Here is a 19,503-nt window from a genome sequence, read left to right as displayed (position 1 = left end):
CTCTGCAAGACCAGATCCGCACAGGATTACGGCGCAGAAGGAGATCAAACCTGTCGCTGAGGTGGAAGAGCTGGAAGGGAACTGTTTTGCCTGGGCAGCAAACATGAGCACAGCAGGGCGAGATCAGGTGGAGATGGGACTTCACGGGTGGCAACACCATGACTCAGGGGGAACTCCCTTTCTTTCAAGGTGAGCAGTCACCTTCCTTGCTTATATGCAAAACATTCTGGAGGTGTGATGCCCACACGGCGCTATTTATTGCTTAAAGAAAATTTGGCCAAGTGCCAGCAACCAACTCTTCTTGCAAGCACATCGTTCTGTCCAGAGGGACATGACAGCTTGAAGGATAAATACCCGGGCCTGGACACTGCAGAGCAGGCTGCTAAGATCCTGGCTGCCGGAGGGTGAACTATTGCAGCAATTTTCCAGCAAAGATCACAGCCCAGGTCCAGTACAGATCTGCCTCGTCAGTGTAGTCTTATCCACCTTCCATCTCCATGCACAAGCAGGTAATTTTTGCAGCTGCACCCATCCCCGTGCAGGATCCAGCACTGGGGGACATCGCACCCACCCAGCCCGACTTCCCTGCTCCTCTGATCGTGCCACTGGTGACAGCGTCTCATCTTCACACGCAACTGAACCGCAGGCTGGCTACGAGGGGCGGGGACACAGACTCTGAACTGGAACAGACTCTGACACTCAGATTAAAAACACATTTAGAGGATAGTCTCATCAGGACTTCCCGTCTCTCCTTAACCTTGATCCCCAGGTGCTCAAGCTAATAATGCTTCAGATGCTCTACGGTGGGAAACTCTGAATTGCTCATTAGGCAGCCAAACCACATCAGAGCTATTCCGGGGAGAAAGCACTGGGAATCTTTACAGGAACCTTTGGACTCCGAGTCACAGTATTAGCATTGATTTTAAATGAAATAATGGTCCCCGCTGAGCATTAAAAGCATTCTTTATAGAAAGCCAGCAAGGTAGAAAAGAGCCATTGTACCCGGAGCCCTGGCATGCCTCCAGGCCCCTTTGCTCTCAAGTGAATGGCAGAGACGCTAATAAAGGCAATCTTCACCTCCTCAGTGCTCGACACTGGCCTGGTGTTTGCTGTAGGCTCAATGAGACATGATGTACTGTCTAATGAACATGGGAAATTAGCCATGCTTCTCTCGTCCTGCTTCAAGATGCTATTAAAGAGCTTTCAAGGGTTGAAGCGAGCTCTCACCTAAGAGGAGGAAAGCTGCCGGCTGCGTACAGCTGCACACACCGGGCATTTCTATGCGGATAAACACGCACCGACATGCGCATACCCCCTACCTTCCTTGTCACCAACAGCGGGGCTCCTGCTCTTTCCCCTGGGACTGCTGCTTGGCTGCTGCTCCTTCTCAGCCTGCTGCTGCTGGGACTGCGATAGCTTGCTCGGGGGCATGTCCTCGCGGGCAGACTCGTGGGCTTTTGTGATCTGCTGCTGGTAGAGGGCCAAGGCATGGGGAGGCACCTGAGGCTTCACACTTCCACTCTGCAATATCCCCTCCGAGAAACCTTCGGAAATCTGCAAAGCAATACGAATTGGTGACACTTGTCATGTGCTGTTGACATCCATAACAGTCTTGGAGACATCAAGGTGTTACGAGAAGCCCTTGCCCCACACTATCAGTGCAAGTCTTACCAGCCCAAACAGGGCTCCAAAGCTCACCAGCCACAGGGGATTAAAAAAGCCCATAACAAAGAGTATCAGCTCTGTGCTGGTGACACTACAGGAGAGCCCTCAGACTTCCCTTGTTTAAAACCTCTAATCTATAGTTAAGTGCTTGTAGTTTTTGCCAGAAATTACATTACAGCAGCCACATCTTAAGCTGTAACATGGGAAACTGGAAGAGCATCAGGAATGGGTTCTCCCCGAGTACTCAAAACCCAAAAGCAGGGATTTCCTCCCTGCTCACCCTGCGCTGCTGCTCCTCTGGTGTTGACCCTGGAGATATCAGGGTGCTTTTTGTCACAGCCCAAGCCACTGCACCAGGAGGAACCATCAACCTCAGAGAATACATGTTCTTTCAGCACACGTCTACTGGGTAGCCAAAAAGGGGGACCAAGCAGAGCTTCTGGATGAGGAAAAGCATAAATGCTTCTTATGTGGTATCCTTCAAGCACATGAGATGAAGAGAAGCGCAGGGCTGGGAAGGTGCACACTTGCTTTTTAAAGCAACGGGAGGCAGCAGTCATGTGGCAACAAGAAGCTTTTTCTGTCCAGACCTCCCACGACTTTCTGATAAAAGAGCTCAAGGGACATCCAAGCGCTGCTGGCAGAGCTGCTCCAGCACCTGGGAGCACGCTCTGCACAGAGAGCACCTTGCCTGCTGCAGGGCTCGCACCGCCCAGGCACAGCTCTCTGCAGACCACGAGCTCGGCCATCCGCAGGGACAAGCACATCCTTGCAACCCTGATGCATGCCACGCAGGAGACGCAGCCTGATGGAAGAGCACGCGTAAGGCACACACGGCCGCCGTGCTCCCAGTCCCGTCCCTCTCTGGTGGGGTACTCACGATGGGAGGGATGGCAGCAGCACGCTGCTTCAGCTGTTTCAGGTCCAGCGGCTTCTGCGGCGAGGAGTTCAGTCTGGCATCACTGGCAGTGTTGAGCAGGCTGGGCCGGGGGGACAGCAACCTGGACACAAAACACACACGTCAATCAGGCAATGCCATGGATAAGCTCCACGTCCCATTGCTCCCCCACACCCTGCACCCCTCTGTTTTATGCTGCTGAGCCTAGAGGACATCCTCTTCATCAGAGAGGAGCGTGCTGGACCGCTGCTCGGAATCCAGGCTCTTGAACACATTGTTCACTTGGGCTTCCAGCCCTGCAAGCTGCTGCCCTGGCCCCAAACCTGTTTAGATGGCAACTACCACTCCAAAGATCTCAGCATCCACCATCAGGATGTTTGTCTGACAGGAGGTTGCTCAGCAGGAAAATCTGCCGTGCTGCCCAAAGCACGGGGGACTCGCAGACGCTGGGGAGGTGTCTCAACTTCAACCTTGGTGGGCTGCAGGTGTCCCCGGGTTGTTTTGGTCTACGAGGGCAGGCACAGAGGGGAACAGAACCTGACCCAGCAATGCCCAGCTAGCAACTGGGGCCACTTTGCTGCGGGATGATGAGGCCGAGGGGAGGTGGAGAGTGGGATGGGATTCAAATCCTGCTTTCTAAAGACAACCCCTGCGGGGCTCCGTGCTCAAATAAGACCATTACGTCTGGCTCAAGAGGCTCTCGAGTCCTCTTTCCCTCATCCCCTACACTAACTATTTGTAGGAAAACTGCTGTTGTCCAGAATAAACCTGAGGGAGAACTGGAGCCTGGAGCCAAGAGTTACAGAGCAGGGCGACCAGTTTGGATTTCATTTGGGCATCCTGCTACTCTCCGGAGCTCACACGTGGTGGTCACCCGGCGCTTGGGATCGGCCTCATGCTCCTCTTCAAGGACTGTCTTTTATCAAGGTGCTAAAGCCTGGGCATGCCACCATGTGCACGTGGCCGGGGCAGTCAGATCACTTGAAAGACTGGATTTGGATGGGATTTGGTGTTCAGCCCAGCGGCTGTGCAGACCTGCACCCTCGCCACTTGCTCTTCCCCTTGGCTGTTTGAGTTGCCTGGTAGATGCTCAGACGGCCGCGCCAAGCCCCTGTGCAAACAGTGCGAGGTGGGCATCTCCATGGTGCCACCAAAATGGGATGGGGATGGAGGCGTGCGAAGCCCATGGGTCAAACCCTCGGTGAGTCCAGCTCCTGAGCTCGTACCAAGACCCCGGGGACCACGTATCTCCAGGCCATCTCCGCTTTCTCTCCCTCCTGACTCCAAGTTGTTGAAGCCAGTTCATAGTTTTCAAGCTTTACAGCTTGATTTGTTTATTTTTGCTGTTATTTCACTGCTCTCTTCAGCCTATAAATTTCAAGGTCATTCCATGCTCACCCTTGGATGAATAAACAAGCGTGGCGGGGCCATGTACGGGGAGTAAAATCATCATGGTGCTGGGACTGCCCCAGCCCTCGCTCTGTGCAGTGCCCAGCATTGGAGGGGAAGGGGACCCACCTCCGGATTGGGACCGGGGTGCTCTGGTTAGGCGCCCAGGGGAGACCAGGGGCAGCAAATCTGAGCTGCTCCCCAAATAATTGCAATGATGTCTGCCCACAGAGCCACATGGGTGTTGTGAAGTTATGTTGTGGGGGACACGGGGCTCCCGGAAGGGTGCAATGCCCCAAAGTCTGCTGAGACACATGGCTGGGGACAAGGGCACCTAGCGCTTGCTCCCGAGACCTTCACGCCACGCTGAGCTGCCGAGCTGGGGAAGGCTTGTGTTCACAGCACGCTCTGCAGCCCTGGCCCCACTCTCCCGGCACTTTGGGCTCTGATTTTGCCCAAAAGAAGCCAATCTTTTTTTTTATTATTTTTAAAATAGGGCATTTTTTTTTCTGGGCAAGCCTCATCTGGGAGGCAGGGCAGCCAGCGCAGGCTGCCAGCCGGCTTGGCTCCCAGTGCCGGCAAAGAGCTCCTCTCCTGCTACTTCACCCCCGACGCCAGCGTCACCCCCGGGCTGAGACGGGTCCTGGTGCTCACCAGGAGGTGACCGACCCGGCAGCACTGACCCAGCCCCATGTCACTGTCACTGCCAGTGGCGCAGGACAGATCCCAGCAGCCGCGGTTGTGCTCAGCACCGCTCTCCTCCTCAGCAGCGATTCTTGCGGGACATGTAGCTAAACAGCCTGATTTTCCAGAGACTGGCAAGCGTGATCTGCAAGTGGGGTCCTGCCAGCCCTGGCAGCCCCCGGCAGAGCAACCACCCCAGCAGCCGTCCCGTGCACTCGTGGCGCTTGCAGAGATGCACTTAAGCACCCTTAAGGTCCCTTTAAGCACACTTAAGATCCTCAGGTTTCCTAAAGCCTTCCAGGATCCTGACACTTAGGAAGCCAGAGTCAGTATTAAATTCATCAATATGCAAATTGCATCATTTATTATGTCCCTCCCAGCAGATCCTGCACCAGACACAGGGCTGTCTGTTGGGTGCTTTGCTCTGGAAGTCACCAGATGAACAACCCTCAGCACCTCGTATCCACCCGCTGCCAACCCAGGGCCTCCCAAACCCAACCACCAGTCCCTAAACATGGGCGATGGCGTTGGGAGGGATGGGAAAAGGGTTTGAGCAGGAAGCGGTCGGCATGCACACGGCTGAGCCTCGGCAGTGATGACATGTCCATTCCCAGGCACGAGGCTTTGGGGGTGACCAGGACACCGCGTTCCCCAAACTCCTTCACCTTCCACCATGGAGACAGGGACCAGTTTTATTGCCGGATGAGCCAACACGCTGACACGTGACCCAGCCAAATGCAATTCCTTGCACACGCAGTGGTTGCGCAAAGGTGACGGCTACCAGATTTCGCCGATGGACTCTCCCAAGCCAGGGCCACGGCACCAACGCGGCACTGGCCTGGCACAGCTCTCGCACCTACGACTGAGCCAGTGACCGGACGCGCAGTGCAGGGGTGGCTTGGTGCAATGCTTACGGGCAGGCGTCTCCTCTCAGCGCTGCAGGTCTGCAGCGGGCGACTGCATGGCCTCCCTCATGCATCCCCATCTGGCATGGCCTCCTGCTGAACCGCAGTAGCAGCAGCACTAGCAGCAGCCCTCTTGCAGCACACGCTGCATGGAATCACAGACAATTAGCTGCCTTCTTCAGCTCTGATGAGTTAAGGCTGCACCTCCTTATCCCGGACTTGTCTTTGCTAGCGTGAACTGCAGGAAGACCCAAAAAAGGCTGCCCCTACATCTCACGCCAACCCTGCACCCCTTCCCTCTCACTGCGGGGACATCCCAGCCACCCTCCGTCCCCTTCTGGGAGATGCCGCGGACAGCTTAATGCTTTTGACAAGCGCAGGGAAGAGCACCCACGCCCCGCCGGCGCTGGGTGGGCGGGCGAGCATCGGGTGATGCTGTGTCGGGGCGGCTCACGCGGCATCTCGGCAGCCTCGTCCTGCTCATCGCGAGTCACGCTGCAGCAGCGGGGCTGCGGTAACCGCCTGCGAGCGAGCAGCCCTCGGCCGGTGAGAAACGCAAGGGAGCAAAGCTACACTGGGGAAGGGCACAGAGTCCCCGCCGGGAGCACAACGGTGCCGAAACCTCTGAGCCGGCTGTGGACTGACCCCGCGGGTGCTCCTGGAGCTCCTGGGCTGGGCAGCACCAGACGCCGGCATTGGCTGCAGCTTTCCCATGCCGGCAGGCTCTGCTATCACCCGCGCTTCACCGCCGCACTGGGTAAGAGGAGTGGCCTGGGAGCTGCGGGATGCCTGTTTAATGTTTAATATTCCTGGAAGCTGGTAACTGTTTGACAAGCGAGATAGGTGCTGACTCAGCGAGGAGCCAGGGATGAAAAAGTCGTTCCCAAGACGACTTGCTCCTTTGCCGCTGGGAAGTCGGTAAAAGCCACTGCTGTCCTGTTTTCGGTTGGGTTAATGTTAAATTTGAGGAGTGCAGCCCCGTTGGCCTCACTCTCCCTTGCTGGGAGGTTTTCTCCCGTCTGGGAAGGAGGAGAGGGTGGGGAGGGGTGGTGCTGGACTCCATCCACTGCTGGAGAGAAGTGCCGCAGCCAAGAGGCCTCAGCCCTGCCACGGGGCCGGGGCCAGCGGCATCCGCATCACCCCTCGGCATCGTCAGTGCTGCTTCCAGCTGCTCAGCAGCGAGAAGGGCTGCTCCCCCGGGGTGGCCGGGCAGCACGGAGGATGCTCCCACACGCGCAGCACTCACCCACTGGCTCCTGCATCCATCACAGGGAAAGCGCGGAGGCCGTTAGGAGTGGTGGAGACGCATAATGGCTCCCTACCGCCTTGTCCCGCTGCTTTGTTCAGTTTTTTAAATAGCCCCATCCACAGCGTTCCGTACAGCCCGTCCAGTTTGGCAGCACCCGCCTCGCTGCCAAACTGCCCCCTGCAAGCCCACGGGAGGGACGTGAGATGCGGGATGCAGGACGCTGGACGCAGGATGCTGGATGTGGGACACCAGCCTCCAGTTCCAGCCCGGCTCCGAGGCAGGGAGGGACTGCTGTCCCTACATGCAACGGCGTGGTGGACTCAGGAGTCCCACCTGGCGCAGGAGCCAGCGTGGATGGAAGCAGGAGCCATTAGAAAAATCAGTGCTACAAAGACACATGTATTCATACATACTCATTAAAAAACAGGAAACCCTCTCCTCATTTGTGAAGAACTTGGGTGGGGAGGGCTCTGTGGGAAAAGCCAGGACTGGAGCAGGACATTTCTCCAAGAGGAGGCCAGTGTTTCACCCCCCTGTCCCAAGAGCCATCCATGAAGGGTCAGAGGTGCCCTGGGCTGCCGGCCCCAGGGGTAGGTGGAGGGCTCGGGACCGCAGCGGCTCAGATGAAGACCCGGTGGCATGGCCCCAGGAAAGCTTGCACAGCCCACACCATTCTCCCCCCTTTATGGCCAGGATGGATAATTCACCCCTACAGATCCAAGCAGCATGTCCGCCAAGGGAGCAACTCACCCCCTCTCTGCACTGGGAACACGTCCCTGACGTGACTTCCCTCCTGCCAGCGCCGACTCAGACAGAAACCGTTCCCAACCCTGGATGCTGGCAAACCAGCCTGTGCCTCTGCACAACCCCGCTGTCCCCGAGGGCACGTCCCGCTCCGTTGCGTCACCCCGATGGGCTGCCACCAGCAGACGCAGTGGCTCTGCACCCAACACCTGCCCGCGGCCATTGCCCAGTAGCACCCGTACGTTGGGACATTGCACTGCCTGTTGTGTCACAGCCCCTTAGCAAGCGATGGCCAAAAGGTCACCACCATGTGAGGACACAGCCGGGCACATCCCTTCGCCTGGGGGAGCACCTGCGTGGTGATATTCCCAAGGAGGAGCTCACGAAAGCGCATGTGGGCGCTGCAGCATGCAACGGAGATGCTCGCCTGGCCCTCGGGCCATGCACTTGCCCACCTCTCTCCCCAATCCTACCTGCTCTTGTCCACAGCATCCTGCTCGTCCATCTCGTCTGCGCTGCAGGTCGCGCTGGAGTCGCTGTCGGGGTTCACCCCAGGGCCTTTACTGCCTTTATGGCTCTCCTTCTTCTCAGCCTTGGGTGTCCCCTCCGTCCCCGCTGTCCCTCCACCGCTGACGCCGCTTTCCGCCTTCTTGTCATTCCCCTTGTCCTTCTCCTGGCTGTCTTCGCTCTCCTCCTTCTTCACCTCGCTCTTGCAGGGCTCTTCGCTCACCTTCTCCTCTGGCTCCTCCGTTTTCACCACGTCCACCACCAGGTCCTCCTGCACCTTATCCTCGCTGCTGGGTGGCTCGGGAGCTGCCTCCGGCGGAGGGCTGGTGGCAGGAGCTGGGTTGGTGGGGGGAGCGGTGGGAGCGTCAGGGGGTGTTGGAGCCTCTTCCAACTTGACTGCCGGTTCTGCGCCGGAGTCACCTCCCGGTCCGGGTGGTGCCTTGGCCCCGTTTTCGCCTCCTTCTTTGGCTTCGGGCCTTGGCGAGGGAATGCTCTCGGTGTCGGAGCTGTTATTTACTGCAGCTGAGAAAAGGGAAGAAATAAAAATAAGGATCAGCCCGAGATTCTCGCTTCCCATATCGCTGCCTCCACCCCCTCCCTTGGGAGGAGAACGCCCTCGTTCCTCCAAGGGGGAGATGATCCCGGGGCTGGGAAAGCTGCGCCGGGATCCCTGGATCCAGAGCCTACTAAGCAAAGGGATGCTCTGGGGGTCTCTTTGCTTGCCCAGCACGACAACTGTTGTTAATCCCCACCCAAACGCAAAACCACATGCCCAAAAGCCTGGAGACTGAGTGACTGGGAAGCTGGATTTTAAGGGAAAACCCTGGCTGCTGGCTGGATCTGTAGGACAGGACCTGCTCCCTCCTCAACCTCTCACCCATGGCTCTGGATCAGCTCAGCTGCCCCTGGACCAGGCACCTCGCTGGCACCCTGCTCGCTGATTTACGTCGCCCATGTCCCTGGCTTTGCCACCCCCAGGGCAGCTGGGGACCATCCCAAAACACCGCGCGTGTTTGTTGTTATTTAAGCCGCCAGTGGCAGAAGAAAGGAGGTCAGGGTCGGTGAAAGCAAAGCGCTGGCAGTGCTGCAGGACAGGTTAATTATTACATGGGAAGGATCACTCTCAAATCTGCCACCAACGGCTTGAAGTGAGCTGCAAACACAAGCATCCATGCACCACTGCAGAAGAAGGTGCTGCCGAGAGATTGTTTCTATGGCTGGAGAGAGGATCATTCCCTCCAAGCCTTCACAAAACAAACATGGCCAGGGCCAGGAGCACCAGGAAACTTCCACAGACCCATCTCAGCACGTCCCCACCGGGCAGGGCTCTTACGCTCGTGCCCAAAGGCTGCCTCACGTGCATCCTTTGACTTGGCTCTCTCCATAGCAGCACAGACAGCTTTCAAACGCCGGCAAGATGAGTGGCACAGAGGGACTGCGTCCCAAGAGCTGTACGTCGGAGCACATCCATCCTTCCTTGGCAGGAAAACGTGCCACACTCATCAGGAATCTCAGCCTTCTCCAGCCTTTACTCACTTGCAATCAAGCAATGAGGTGTCCCATCACCCACCCAGGGACGACGATTACAGCGTGTTTGGCCAAACTCTCCCCAACTGCCACTCGATGCTACTCTGAATGCCACGCCGAGACATCCAACGGTGGCTCGTCCCAGGCTCAACCAAGCTCTAGGCTCCAGCGCGCTCCCTCCAGATGCTGAATCCATGGTCTACACCATAACCCCCATGCCAAGTCCTTCCCCCCATCCCTGACCGGCCGCCCCCTGACTCCAAGCTATTGACTGAGCATCCCCAAATGTCACCCTGGAGCCCGCGGCCATCTCGTGCATAACACCACCCTGGCACTTCTGTGCCCCTTACATTTCGTCCCCCCTGCTTACGCCTTTCTTCAGCTCCGTAGCCCACCTCAGCAGCAGAACAAGAGACGAGGCTTGGAGCGTAAGGCTCGAGAGCATGTCAAGAGATCTGTCTCTAATCTCAAAAACACATTGTTTCCTCTCAGGCACTCTTACAAAGAGCAGTAACTACCTTTTACTTTGCGCCTCTGAGTCACGTGTCACCTCACACAAAGATTTACCTGGAATCTGCCTTGTAATGAGTCACTTGCAACGATGATTTGAAAAGATTTCCCATTTCGAGTCCCATTAGCCTGGGTGCTAAGGCCAGGAACCAGCGTGGTGCCAGCAGTGCTGGTTAAGTTATTAAATTACTTTTGACAGAAGTCAAATGGGGCTATTGTTGGAAAATTATGCACATTTTCTCCAAACTCACTGCCGCGCTTTCTAAGCGATAAATAGCTGAAAATTGTCACTTTCAAGTTGTTTCCTTTCTTTGGTATGGCTGGGAGGGAGGAAAATGCTGCCTTAAAAGGGAGAGGAGGAAAAGACCCGCCAAGGTACACCAGCCTCGCCGGTGGGAGACCGCGGCTTCCCCTGCCTTTGCTGGCAGCGCGGGCTCCACTGCCCTGGGCAGCAGCGGCAGCGATGCCCTGACGGGATGGGAACGGGCATGTGCAAACCTTAGTGGGTTATCCCTCCTTAAGCCCATGCTAAGCTCCTCGAGAGCCCACACTGGTGGGTATCTAACCCTGCCGAGCACGCAGGGAACCCCCTTTGGGGGAAAACACCATGAAATGTGGTTTATAAGAGCATGTAAGTGTGCCAGGCCCTGGTAAGCTGGGTGCTCTGGGGAGCGTGCGCTGATGGAAATTGGAAACCAAAGGGCTTGCTCTCCTCCAGGGCGAGGAGAAGCCACTGGGACCACTCCAAGTTCCGGGTGAGCCCTTTATGTGCAGCCTCGACACGGGGACCAAGGAGCCCCTGGGCCACGGAGGCTGGCGTATGCCTCCCCATGCCCCCCAGGATCCCCGTGGGTGCCCAGCAGCCACGGCGGAGGCTGCTGGTAACAGAGCTCCTGCATTGCACGACCTTCCCAAAATAAACATCCCTCCAGACGGACACGGGAGGAGGGCAGTGATCCAGGGCACTCCTCAAAAGCATGAAATCCAGAGGCATCCAAAATGCCAAGAGCATCTTGTGCTGCAGGATGCTGTCACCTCAGTGTGGCTTTGGGGTGACAGACACGACCCCCCGTGAGCACTGACATTTGCAGCCCCGGAGAGGCCATGCATGGTGCCTCTGCCGCAACTGTGCGGCAAAGCCGGGAGAGCTGAAAGCGTCCCCCCGCCGCAGCCCCCCACCCGCCTCACCTTCTGCCTCCTCGGCCATCTCCTCCTCATTGCCGCTCGTCCCTGACACCTCCATCTCCTCGTCCTCGGCTGCAGGAGGGAAGGCGGCTTCTTCATTTTGAACGGCGGTACCTTTTTTCTTCTTCCTCTTGGCATTCCTTTCTTTCTCCTGGGGAAGAGGCAGAGGATGGTGAGAATGAAAGCCCACAGGGAGCCGTGTGGGAGCAGAGAGCACCGGTCCTGCCCGAAGGGCCAAGAGTGAACCAAGCTAACACTGCCATGGCCCCCCTGAGTAAATCCTCTGAGTAAATCCTCGGGACCGGACTCGCCTGCTGAAAGCACTGCAGCATGGTCTCACCTGGCCAAAAAACTTCAACCGCCATGCAATGGCCAGCCCGGCTCCATGCAGAGCTCCAGCCCCAGACGGCAGCGAGCCTCCGAGGGAAGGACGGCACGGACACGTGGACAAGGGACACACGTGCAGAAGTCACCAGTGCTGGGCTGGCAAGAGCCCAGTGGTCCCGCATCCACTCATTACACGCGTGTGACACGTTTGTCCTGCGCATTTCCAGGCACTACCTCCAGCTGCACAAACGTGCGACCGCGGCTTGATGCTCATCTGCAGATAACGAAGCTGACGCCCCAGATATGGCCCAGCCAACATTTTTGCGCACCAGCTTTCGTGTCCCTTATGGCAGGTGCTGCCAAAGGACTTTGGCTCCCGTGCCGGGGAGGCTGCTGCCGGTGGGTGATGGGGACGCTCTGTGTGACACGTTATCCTGAAGGTGAGCTGCCTGGTGCCCTGTCCTGCCCTGAGACAGCCCCGTCCCCGCTCGCCGGGGCACGTGCCACAGCCACGAGGGCACAGACAGCTGCTCCCTCCTGCCAACCTAAAGGAAAAGTCTCGGCTTTGCTATTGTTTCCTGCTCTTGTTGCTTAAGTAAATATTACCAGTAGGAACAGGCCCATCATCTCCGGCTCTCCCTGCAAACCCCACACGAATGACGTGTGTAGGACGTTTATTTACATGGATGAAAAGATAAAGCCGTGGTGGAAACGTTAACTTTACTGCTGGATCTCTGTGCTGGGAAGAGCTGGTCCCCTCTTCCCCCCCGCCAACTTTTCAATCCTTTAAAAAACTTCCAGATAAAACAAACAAATACAACTGCTTTTTGCTTGGAAACACTGCTTGCTCAAAATCTATTTTTATCAAACTGGGCAGGAGAGAGGGAAAAAAGGCACTTGAGAAAGGGCTCTGTGAAGGCGCAGAGAGGCAGTGGGAGGAAGGCAGGGATCCACGGTGCCCTCGCCCCGTCCCGGCAACGGCGGTGATGCCCTGGTGCTGCCATCGTTTGTGTCTCTGCCACGGCAGCGATTCAGCAACCGCACGTTTCTGTCTGAAGCAGCAGTTCCCCATCACGCTAATGTGGTGACAAAGCGCCGACGTTACTATGGCAAAGGCTTCTCTGCCTCTTACTCACGGGTCCGTGACTCAGCTGCAGGCAGGAGCAGGCTCCTCGCTGGGGAATTAGCTGGGAACCAGCCTCTGCCTCAGCACCCTACTTGGCCAGAGCCCGGGGGCTGGCAGCTGCCGGCAGAGCGGAGCAGCGAGCTGCCCTGGGGGCACTGTGGGTCCCTCTCTCAGCAGATCCCACTGCTGGTATTTAGGGAAAATGATGTGAAATCCAGGCAGCAGATCCTGGCTACATCTAGAGATACGTTCAGGCCACCACCTCGCCTCTTATAATGCTGACAGCTCCAGCCCCCTCGTGAGGTCTTGCTCCCGGCACCCTGCCCAGGAAAGGGGTCCCTCTGCTCTGCCTCTGTTAGCAGCCACAGGGACCCCACGGCTGACATGGGATCCTAACCACAACTGTGGCAGACATGGAAGAGTCTCTGTGAGCCGTGCCTGGGACCAGGTGCCTCCCATCGTCACAATGTACTCTTAATCCAAGTGATTACCAGTGAAGCCACGGGAAGGTGCCAGGACCATTTGCTGTGGGCACTTTCATGCTCATTTTGTGCTATCCCAGCCCACGGGGTCTCTGCTCTCTACCTGCCACCAGGTATTTTTGCAGGAGCATCCAGGACTTGGTGCCACTTGAGCAGTCTGCCTCGCCAAGACCACTGAGGAGACACGCTGTGCACAGCGAGGACACCGAACCCTGCGCGAGGGGTCACTCCATGCCTGCTCCTCTGCGCTGTCCTCCCGGGCACCTACTCCCCAGCCAGCCCCATCATGCTGACTCCCAGTCTGGCGGGATGAGCAGCTCTTCCTCCACCTCCCCTCCTGCCATCCCGGGTGCGGGCACTGCCTCCCACTGCTCAAGTTCACCTGCACCATCTGCCCTGGAGGAGGAGATGGAGATGCCACCAGCCCTCGGGCGCGACATCTCTCTGGCCTTCTGCCTCGCAGGCAGAGCAGCCGTCTCGACAAATTTGGCAACGCCTTGCACTCACCGCCTGACGTGGCAGCAACAGCCAAAACAGCTTCCAAACCTCGCTACCGACGAGGAGCCATCATTATGGGTACCTCCCATCAGCATCAGCCTCAGCCTGTCCTAAGAGCAGGACCAGGCAGTCCCAGACTGGTGTGACATAATGATGCGTATTTGAGATCGCACCAGGACTAGGTCCACCCACAGAGTGACTCCTGTGCTCTGCCGTGGAAGCAGCCAGCAGAAATGGGAAGGGGCAGAGCGGTGACCCCGCAGGTGGGACCTCTGCCACCGCGGTGAGGAGAGTCTCAGTTCCCCATCCCGAGACCAAGGCCCTGCACCAAGGCAAGGCAGACTTGTTCACCCTCCAGAAGAAGAGGCCTCCAGGCTGTCCTCCTGAAGTAGCTTTGCTTTGCGAAGCCAGCACCACCCAAAAAAGCAAGGAATTGCAGAGATGTTGCTCAGAGGGGGCCAAAAGATTGGTCCTCCAAGCAGGACCAGCACCAGCCCAGGGGATAACTCGCCCATCTTTGCTGCACAAGCCAAAACAAGCCCCAGCAGGCACTAGACCAAAGTGACAATCACACCACAAAGAAAAGAGGTCCTGGTGAAGACAGTGCCTAATCTCCGACCGCTAACAAAAAAAGCAGCTCTGAGGACACCATGTATACCAATGCCCTGCTTTCCTTAAATGCCGAGATTAGAGAGCGCAGCGTGCAGAAGGTCAAGGCTAAGTGACGCTGATGCCTGGGACACATCCGAGCCGCTTGGCAGCGAAACCAAGCCAAAACACACAGCAGGGCAGATAAAGCGAAGCCTCAAGGTGGCCTGACCCTGCCCCAGCAGTAACAGGCTGCCTGTCCCACGGTAGGGAGGAGGGTGAGGATCTGCGGCAGCCAGCCCCACTGAGCCAGGATTGCAGTGGGATTCCCCTTCTCAAACAGGTTGGAGAAGGGTCTCGTGAGTGCTGAGCAGCTCAGGGGAGAGGGGAAATGGGGCTCTGTGTGCTGACATAGCCCACGCACAGCTCCCCAGCCCCTGTGTGCTCTTTCTCCAGGGGAAACCTCTCCAGTAAAATGATGGGTCTTCAAATTAAAACCCCAAACACGGCATGTGGGAGCGTACGGACCATGCGGGCTCTGGAGAGGCGGAAAAGGAGCATCACCATGCCTGTTGCAACCCAAACCCTTCTCCTTCCTAACGCTGGATGCTCCCTGGATGCTCAGAGGGAGAGTCTCCCCGTCCCCAGAGCTCCTCAGGCTCTGGCCAGCCGGGGTTCAGCACGCAAGGGGACGTGGCGCTGCCAAAATGCCTGGCCCCATCCCACCCAGCACTGTCCCAGCACGGGAAATGGGGACATCCTGCTCTGCACCGCGCTGTGCCACGTTTTGGGGACAGAGGGACCTTGCCAGGCTCTGCTTCCCGTCCCACACCAGTCACTGCTGCCTGCCCATCCCCGCAGCTCCTCTGAGTCGCCTGCACACTGCTGAACCCGGTGTCACACCTACCTGGAAGAGGAGGCTACAATATTAATGAGCCCCATTTGGGAAACGAATGAGATCTGCTAATTAAGTTTACTCTCATTAAGCAAGAGGAAGAAAAGCAGAGCCACTGTGTTTCCCCGCACATGATCAGCAATAGCTGTTGGTGGTGAGGTCAGGGAATAATCTGGGGATGTCATGGCAAAACTCGGCGATACCATGCTGCCTTGCCACGTGCTTCCTCTGCAGAGGTCACGGCTGACTACTGGGTACGGGATGAGATTTGGAGGCTTGGTTTGCTGGGGAATATATTTAGGAGTCAGGAAGGAAGGTCTATGGCAATTTAATCTCAGTTGTTCTTTTATTTTATTCAGCTTTCTGGCATCTGCTGTTGCCACAAAACAATAGAGCACAATAAATAACAGCTGAACGTTCATTGTTCTTCTCCACAACCGAATCCCATAGCCTCCAATGCTCAAAAAATAAAATGATGATGCTGATATAAACTGCAAGTGAGAGTGAGCAATTAGACTGGAGAAGTCTAGCGGCTGCCTTGGAGGGACGGATGCAGGGAAAAATGTGGTTCTGCAGAAAAACACTTCTGTGATATAATTTCTGCAACATTAGGAAGCAGTGTAAATTAATATACACCGGTCCCACTGCCAGCTAAGCTGTATGATCTTATTTCAGATTCTCCCCAGTAATGAACAATGATATCTTTCTAATGTAACATTTTATATTCAGAGGGCTTGATGCACATTTCATTCCACTCTTTATATTGGTTTTGAAGGTCTTTTATATAGTTTGTTTGCTTTGTTTCTAAAAACAATTCGGTGAAACATGGGAACACAGGAGTGTCTCTCTGCATAGAGAATTAATAAAAAAGAATCGCCCATGTCTTCTCTTTCTCTCATTCCTATAGACTGACTAGGATATTAAATTCCTGGGTGAGTCATTGAATGTTTTCCTGTCTTTCTTTTTACTCTTGCTGTAATAGCTTGCTTGGAGAGATTCCTGCATTGAACATTGTCCTTTGCATTTTCAAAGTACCCCTTGGGGGTTTAGCCATGTGAATTCTATTAGCCAGAAACTGGGAACCCCAGGATACTCTACAAATGAAATAATTATAATCCTTAGTTGCTCTTAGCAGTCCGTCCTGTCTCCAGAACACCAAACAAACCCCACTTCATTCACACCCTGCACCGCATGCCAGAAAAGCAGCAGCATTAGCCCCTTCCGACCGGGAAACCGAGGCATGGAGAGCTGTGCGCATCTGCTTGCAGCCCCGAAGACAATCGACATCCGTATCGGGACCAGCCTTTCCTCACGTTGTCCTAAACCCCTGAATTTCTTTGGGGCAAACCGGCAGTTTACCAGGTAACTGCGGTACCTGCACGGCGCAGAGCTGCGTGGCCCAGCCGGCCTCTCCGCTCACCGGGGTGGAACAGCACAACCTCGCCAGCGTCAAAGTATTTGCGCAGCTGGGACTGAGCTCGCGTCCTGGCCGATGCACCGCGGCCCCCCTCCTCCTTCTGCTCCTTATCTCCCTGCGTACCAGCCACGCTCCAGACGCCCAGGCATCTCCCGCGCAGCAGCTCTCCCCCCTCCAGACCTCTCAGGGACAAATGGGTGGACAACCCTTTCCTCCACTGCTTTCCGCTCCCCAGTCCCCTGAGCTTTCACTCTGAGATGGTAAAGACCTCCCTTGGCTGTGGGAAGCATGCAAGCACTTGCTAGGAAATATCTACGGTGCCCAGTGTGGGCTGAGATGGGCCTCTCACCATTTTCAGTTTGTGCTGCTGTAGGATCTCGTCCAGGTTCTGCCTCTTCTTGTAGTTGAAGTAGAAGTTTTTGCACTGCGACACGGTCTTGGAGCCCACCATCCTGGCAATGGCCGACCAGTTCCGCCCATGCTCAAGGAGACCTGTGGTCGGAGGAGGGAGAAAGGAGAAGGGTTTAACAGCAGATACGCTCGCACAAGGGCAGCATTATCCACGCAGGATGGGAAACATCCTCTGTGCAAGCCAAACTCCACAGGAACAATATGGTCACTAGCACTTGTCTGAATGGCTTCCTAGGCCAGGGGATGACCTACAAGAGCCTGTTTTTCTTTCCAAGGGGAAAAAAGGCACTGTACTGACTGCCTCCGGAACAAAATATGTCCCACAGCCACGTCTCAGCCAGCCACCAGGCAGTCAGGAGGGCGAGTGGTGCTCCCTTCCCTTTGGGATGGCTACAGGAGGAGCTGGCATGCCCAGGAGAACTTGGGACAGCAGCTCTCAGTCCCTACCATGAAGAAAAGGCTCTTCCCCACCGCCCTGCGCCCCAGTGATGACTTTGACCAGGGTGACAAGGCAGTTCAGGGGGTTGGAGCACGGAGTCCTGTTACAGATGGGGAGGAAGAGCCAGGCAGGGAAGCGCAGCACACAGACAGGGAAGCCTAGGTGATGTCCTGGGCTGGGAAGAGCTGGGCCGGGGTATTAGTGCTGACTGCAGGCTCGTGAGCAAAAGCAGGTTCCCAGGTCAGGCATCACACCAAGGGCTGGCAATCCCGGCCAGACAGTGCCACTTGAGCACGGGGCTCCTGCCAGCCCTGGGGCAACCCAGCAGGGTGGAGGAGGAAGAGGAGGAGGAAGGAGCAAGTCAGCACCCTGTGTCCTTGTAGTCTCTGCAGGGGTGTCTGGGCACCCCCGGACCCGCAGCTGGAGGTGGGAGTCACAACCGCAGCCCAGGGACGGGTACGGCGACACCCTGGTCCCTCCATCTCAGGCTCCTGGAGGTGACCCGGGCAAGGACCATCCAGGCTTTCTGGGAAATAAAGCCTCGCTGCCTGCAATCCTTCCCAGTGTGTGGCTGGTCCTTCCCGTGGTGCCTGGTGGGGCCAGAGCTGCCACTAGCCTGCAGGACGCTGCCGGCCCAGCTCGGTCATGCCGGTCCGGCTGGCTCCTGGCTGCCCACGTGATGCCACTGTCAGGCCAACAGCTCCCCTGGTCCTCCCCTGCACCTTGTGTAGGGTGCAGGACGGAGAGACTATGAGCCCAGGGGCATGGTACTGCCACAAAAGGCGACTTCAAGATTAAAACCAGCAGGGAATGAACCTGCTAAGAGCATCTTCCTCTTTTGTTAGGGGTTTTTCTGCCCAGAAACCACCAACCACAGAGCCTGGGAACAGGCACTACCCAGGCATCTCCATTGTCCATCCCCAAACCCCTCCCTGGTTGCTCTGACGCCATGGGGCTCGGGATCGCAGTGAGTCCCACGTTAGGGCTCCCGTGCGTGGCTCTGCTTGTGCCTGGAAGCCGTGGCAGCTGTGCCCCAGCCCCGCTGCCAGCCTTCAGCCGAGCTGCTGCCATGTGTCACCTCGGAGCCCCAGCCCAGACCTAAGTGCCAGCCCAACCTCTGCTTCAGCCCAACAACAAACCCCCCCCGGGACGGATTGATCTCAGCGCAGCCACAAGCAATCAGGGCCCTAGGGATGCACCTCCAGCCAGGATCCGTGCACCCGTGCAAGGGGAAGGCACGGCGTGGGGGGTGTTGGTATGTCTGCATTGAATCGATGGCACCACGTACCCCAGGAGAGACGAAACCCCCCTCCCTGCTTCCCAGGTCCTGGACAAAACCAGCAGTACCCAGCACAGCAGGAGTTAACATCCAGCCGGTGCCTCTATCCTTCTCCGTCCCAGCACCAGGGCTTATCAAATTGCATGTAAGAGGCAGGCATCACACTGCGCTGAGCACCACAAAAGGCGGTGGCAAGCCAAGAAACAAGTTTGAGCTTTAACTCTGCAACTCCCAGCCTCGCTTCAGCCAAACCCACGACCTCCGTCACCCCGCTGGCAGGCTGGGTCTTCTTAAAAATAATAATAAATAAAAAATAAAAGGACGTCCGGCCACCAACCGCGAGAGATAACGAGCCGGGGTGGGAGTCCTCCCCCCGCAGTCGCTGAAGGCTGCAGGGGAAAACAGGACAGTCCCCTGTGTCACAACCCATCCCCTGTGTCACAACCCATCGCTGCCGTCCAAAGCAAACAAGAGGCTCGGCTCCCTTTGCTCATCGCTGTGCTGGTGGCCCCACACCAAGTGTGACAGCCGGGGCCGGAGCCGTTTGCTGCGCCCTGGGCAAAGCCCCGAAACGCAAACACTGGCAGTGGTGTGCCGTGAGCTCCAGCGCTTCGGTGGGCGAGATGCCGTGCTATCCGGCGGAGGGAAGCGGGACCCGGCACGGCGGAGCCCCGGGCCAGGAGGGGTGATGGATGCCAGTGTGAGCGGTCCCCAGCGCGGAGTGACCTTTGCCAGCCGCGGGTGATGCCAGCTCCCAGCTGCCCTTTCCCCTGCCCAG

At 57.0% G+C, this 19,503-nt stretch overlaps 1 protein-coding gene across 1 annotated transcript in view; it reads right to left on the bottom strand.

Moving 5' to 3' along the window:
• Positions 1-19,503, bottom strand: part of NCOR2 (nuclear receptor corepressor 2) — a 259,884-nt gene that overhangs the window by 34,948 nt on the left and 205,433 nt on the right. Inside the window, exons 19-23 of the mRNA XM_050906955.1 lie at positions 16,946-17,088; positions 11,267-11,414; positions 8,008-8,563; positions 2,546-2,666; positions 1,320-1,554 (exon numbers count right to left, since the gene is read on the bottom strand). Coding sequence (XP_050762912.1) covers positions 1,320-1,554; positions 2,546-2,666; positions 8,008-8,563; positions 11,267-11,414; positions 16,946-17,088 — 1,203 coding nt within the window. The remainder of the gene's footprint in view (positions 1-1,319; positions 1,555-2,545; positions 2,667-8,007; positions 8,564-11,266; positions 11,415-16,945; positions 17,089-19,503) is intronic.

This window comes from Gymnogyps californianus, chromosome 16, assembly GCF_018139145.2.
Source record: "Gymnogyps californianus isolate 813 chromosome 16, ASM1813914v2, whole genome shotgun sequence".
Classification (NCBI taxonomy): Eukaryota; Metazoa; Chordata; class Aves; order Accipitriformes; family Cathartidae; genus Gymnogyps; species Gymnogyps californianus.
The sequence above is the reverse complement of the archived record's forward strand: the minus strand, read 5'-3'. Positions and strand labels throughout refer to the sequence as shown.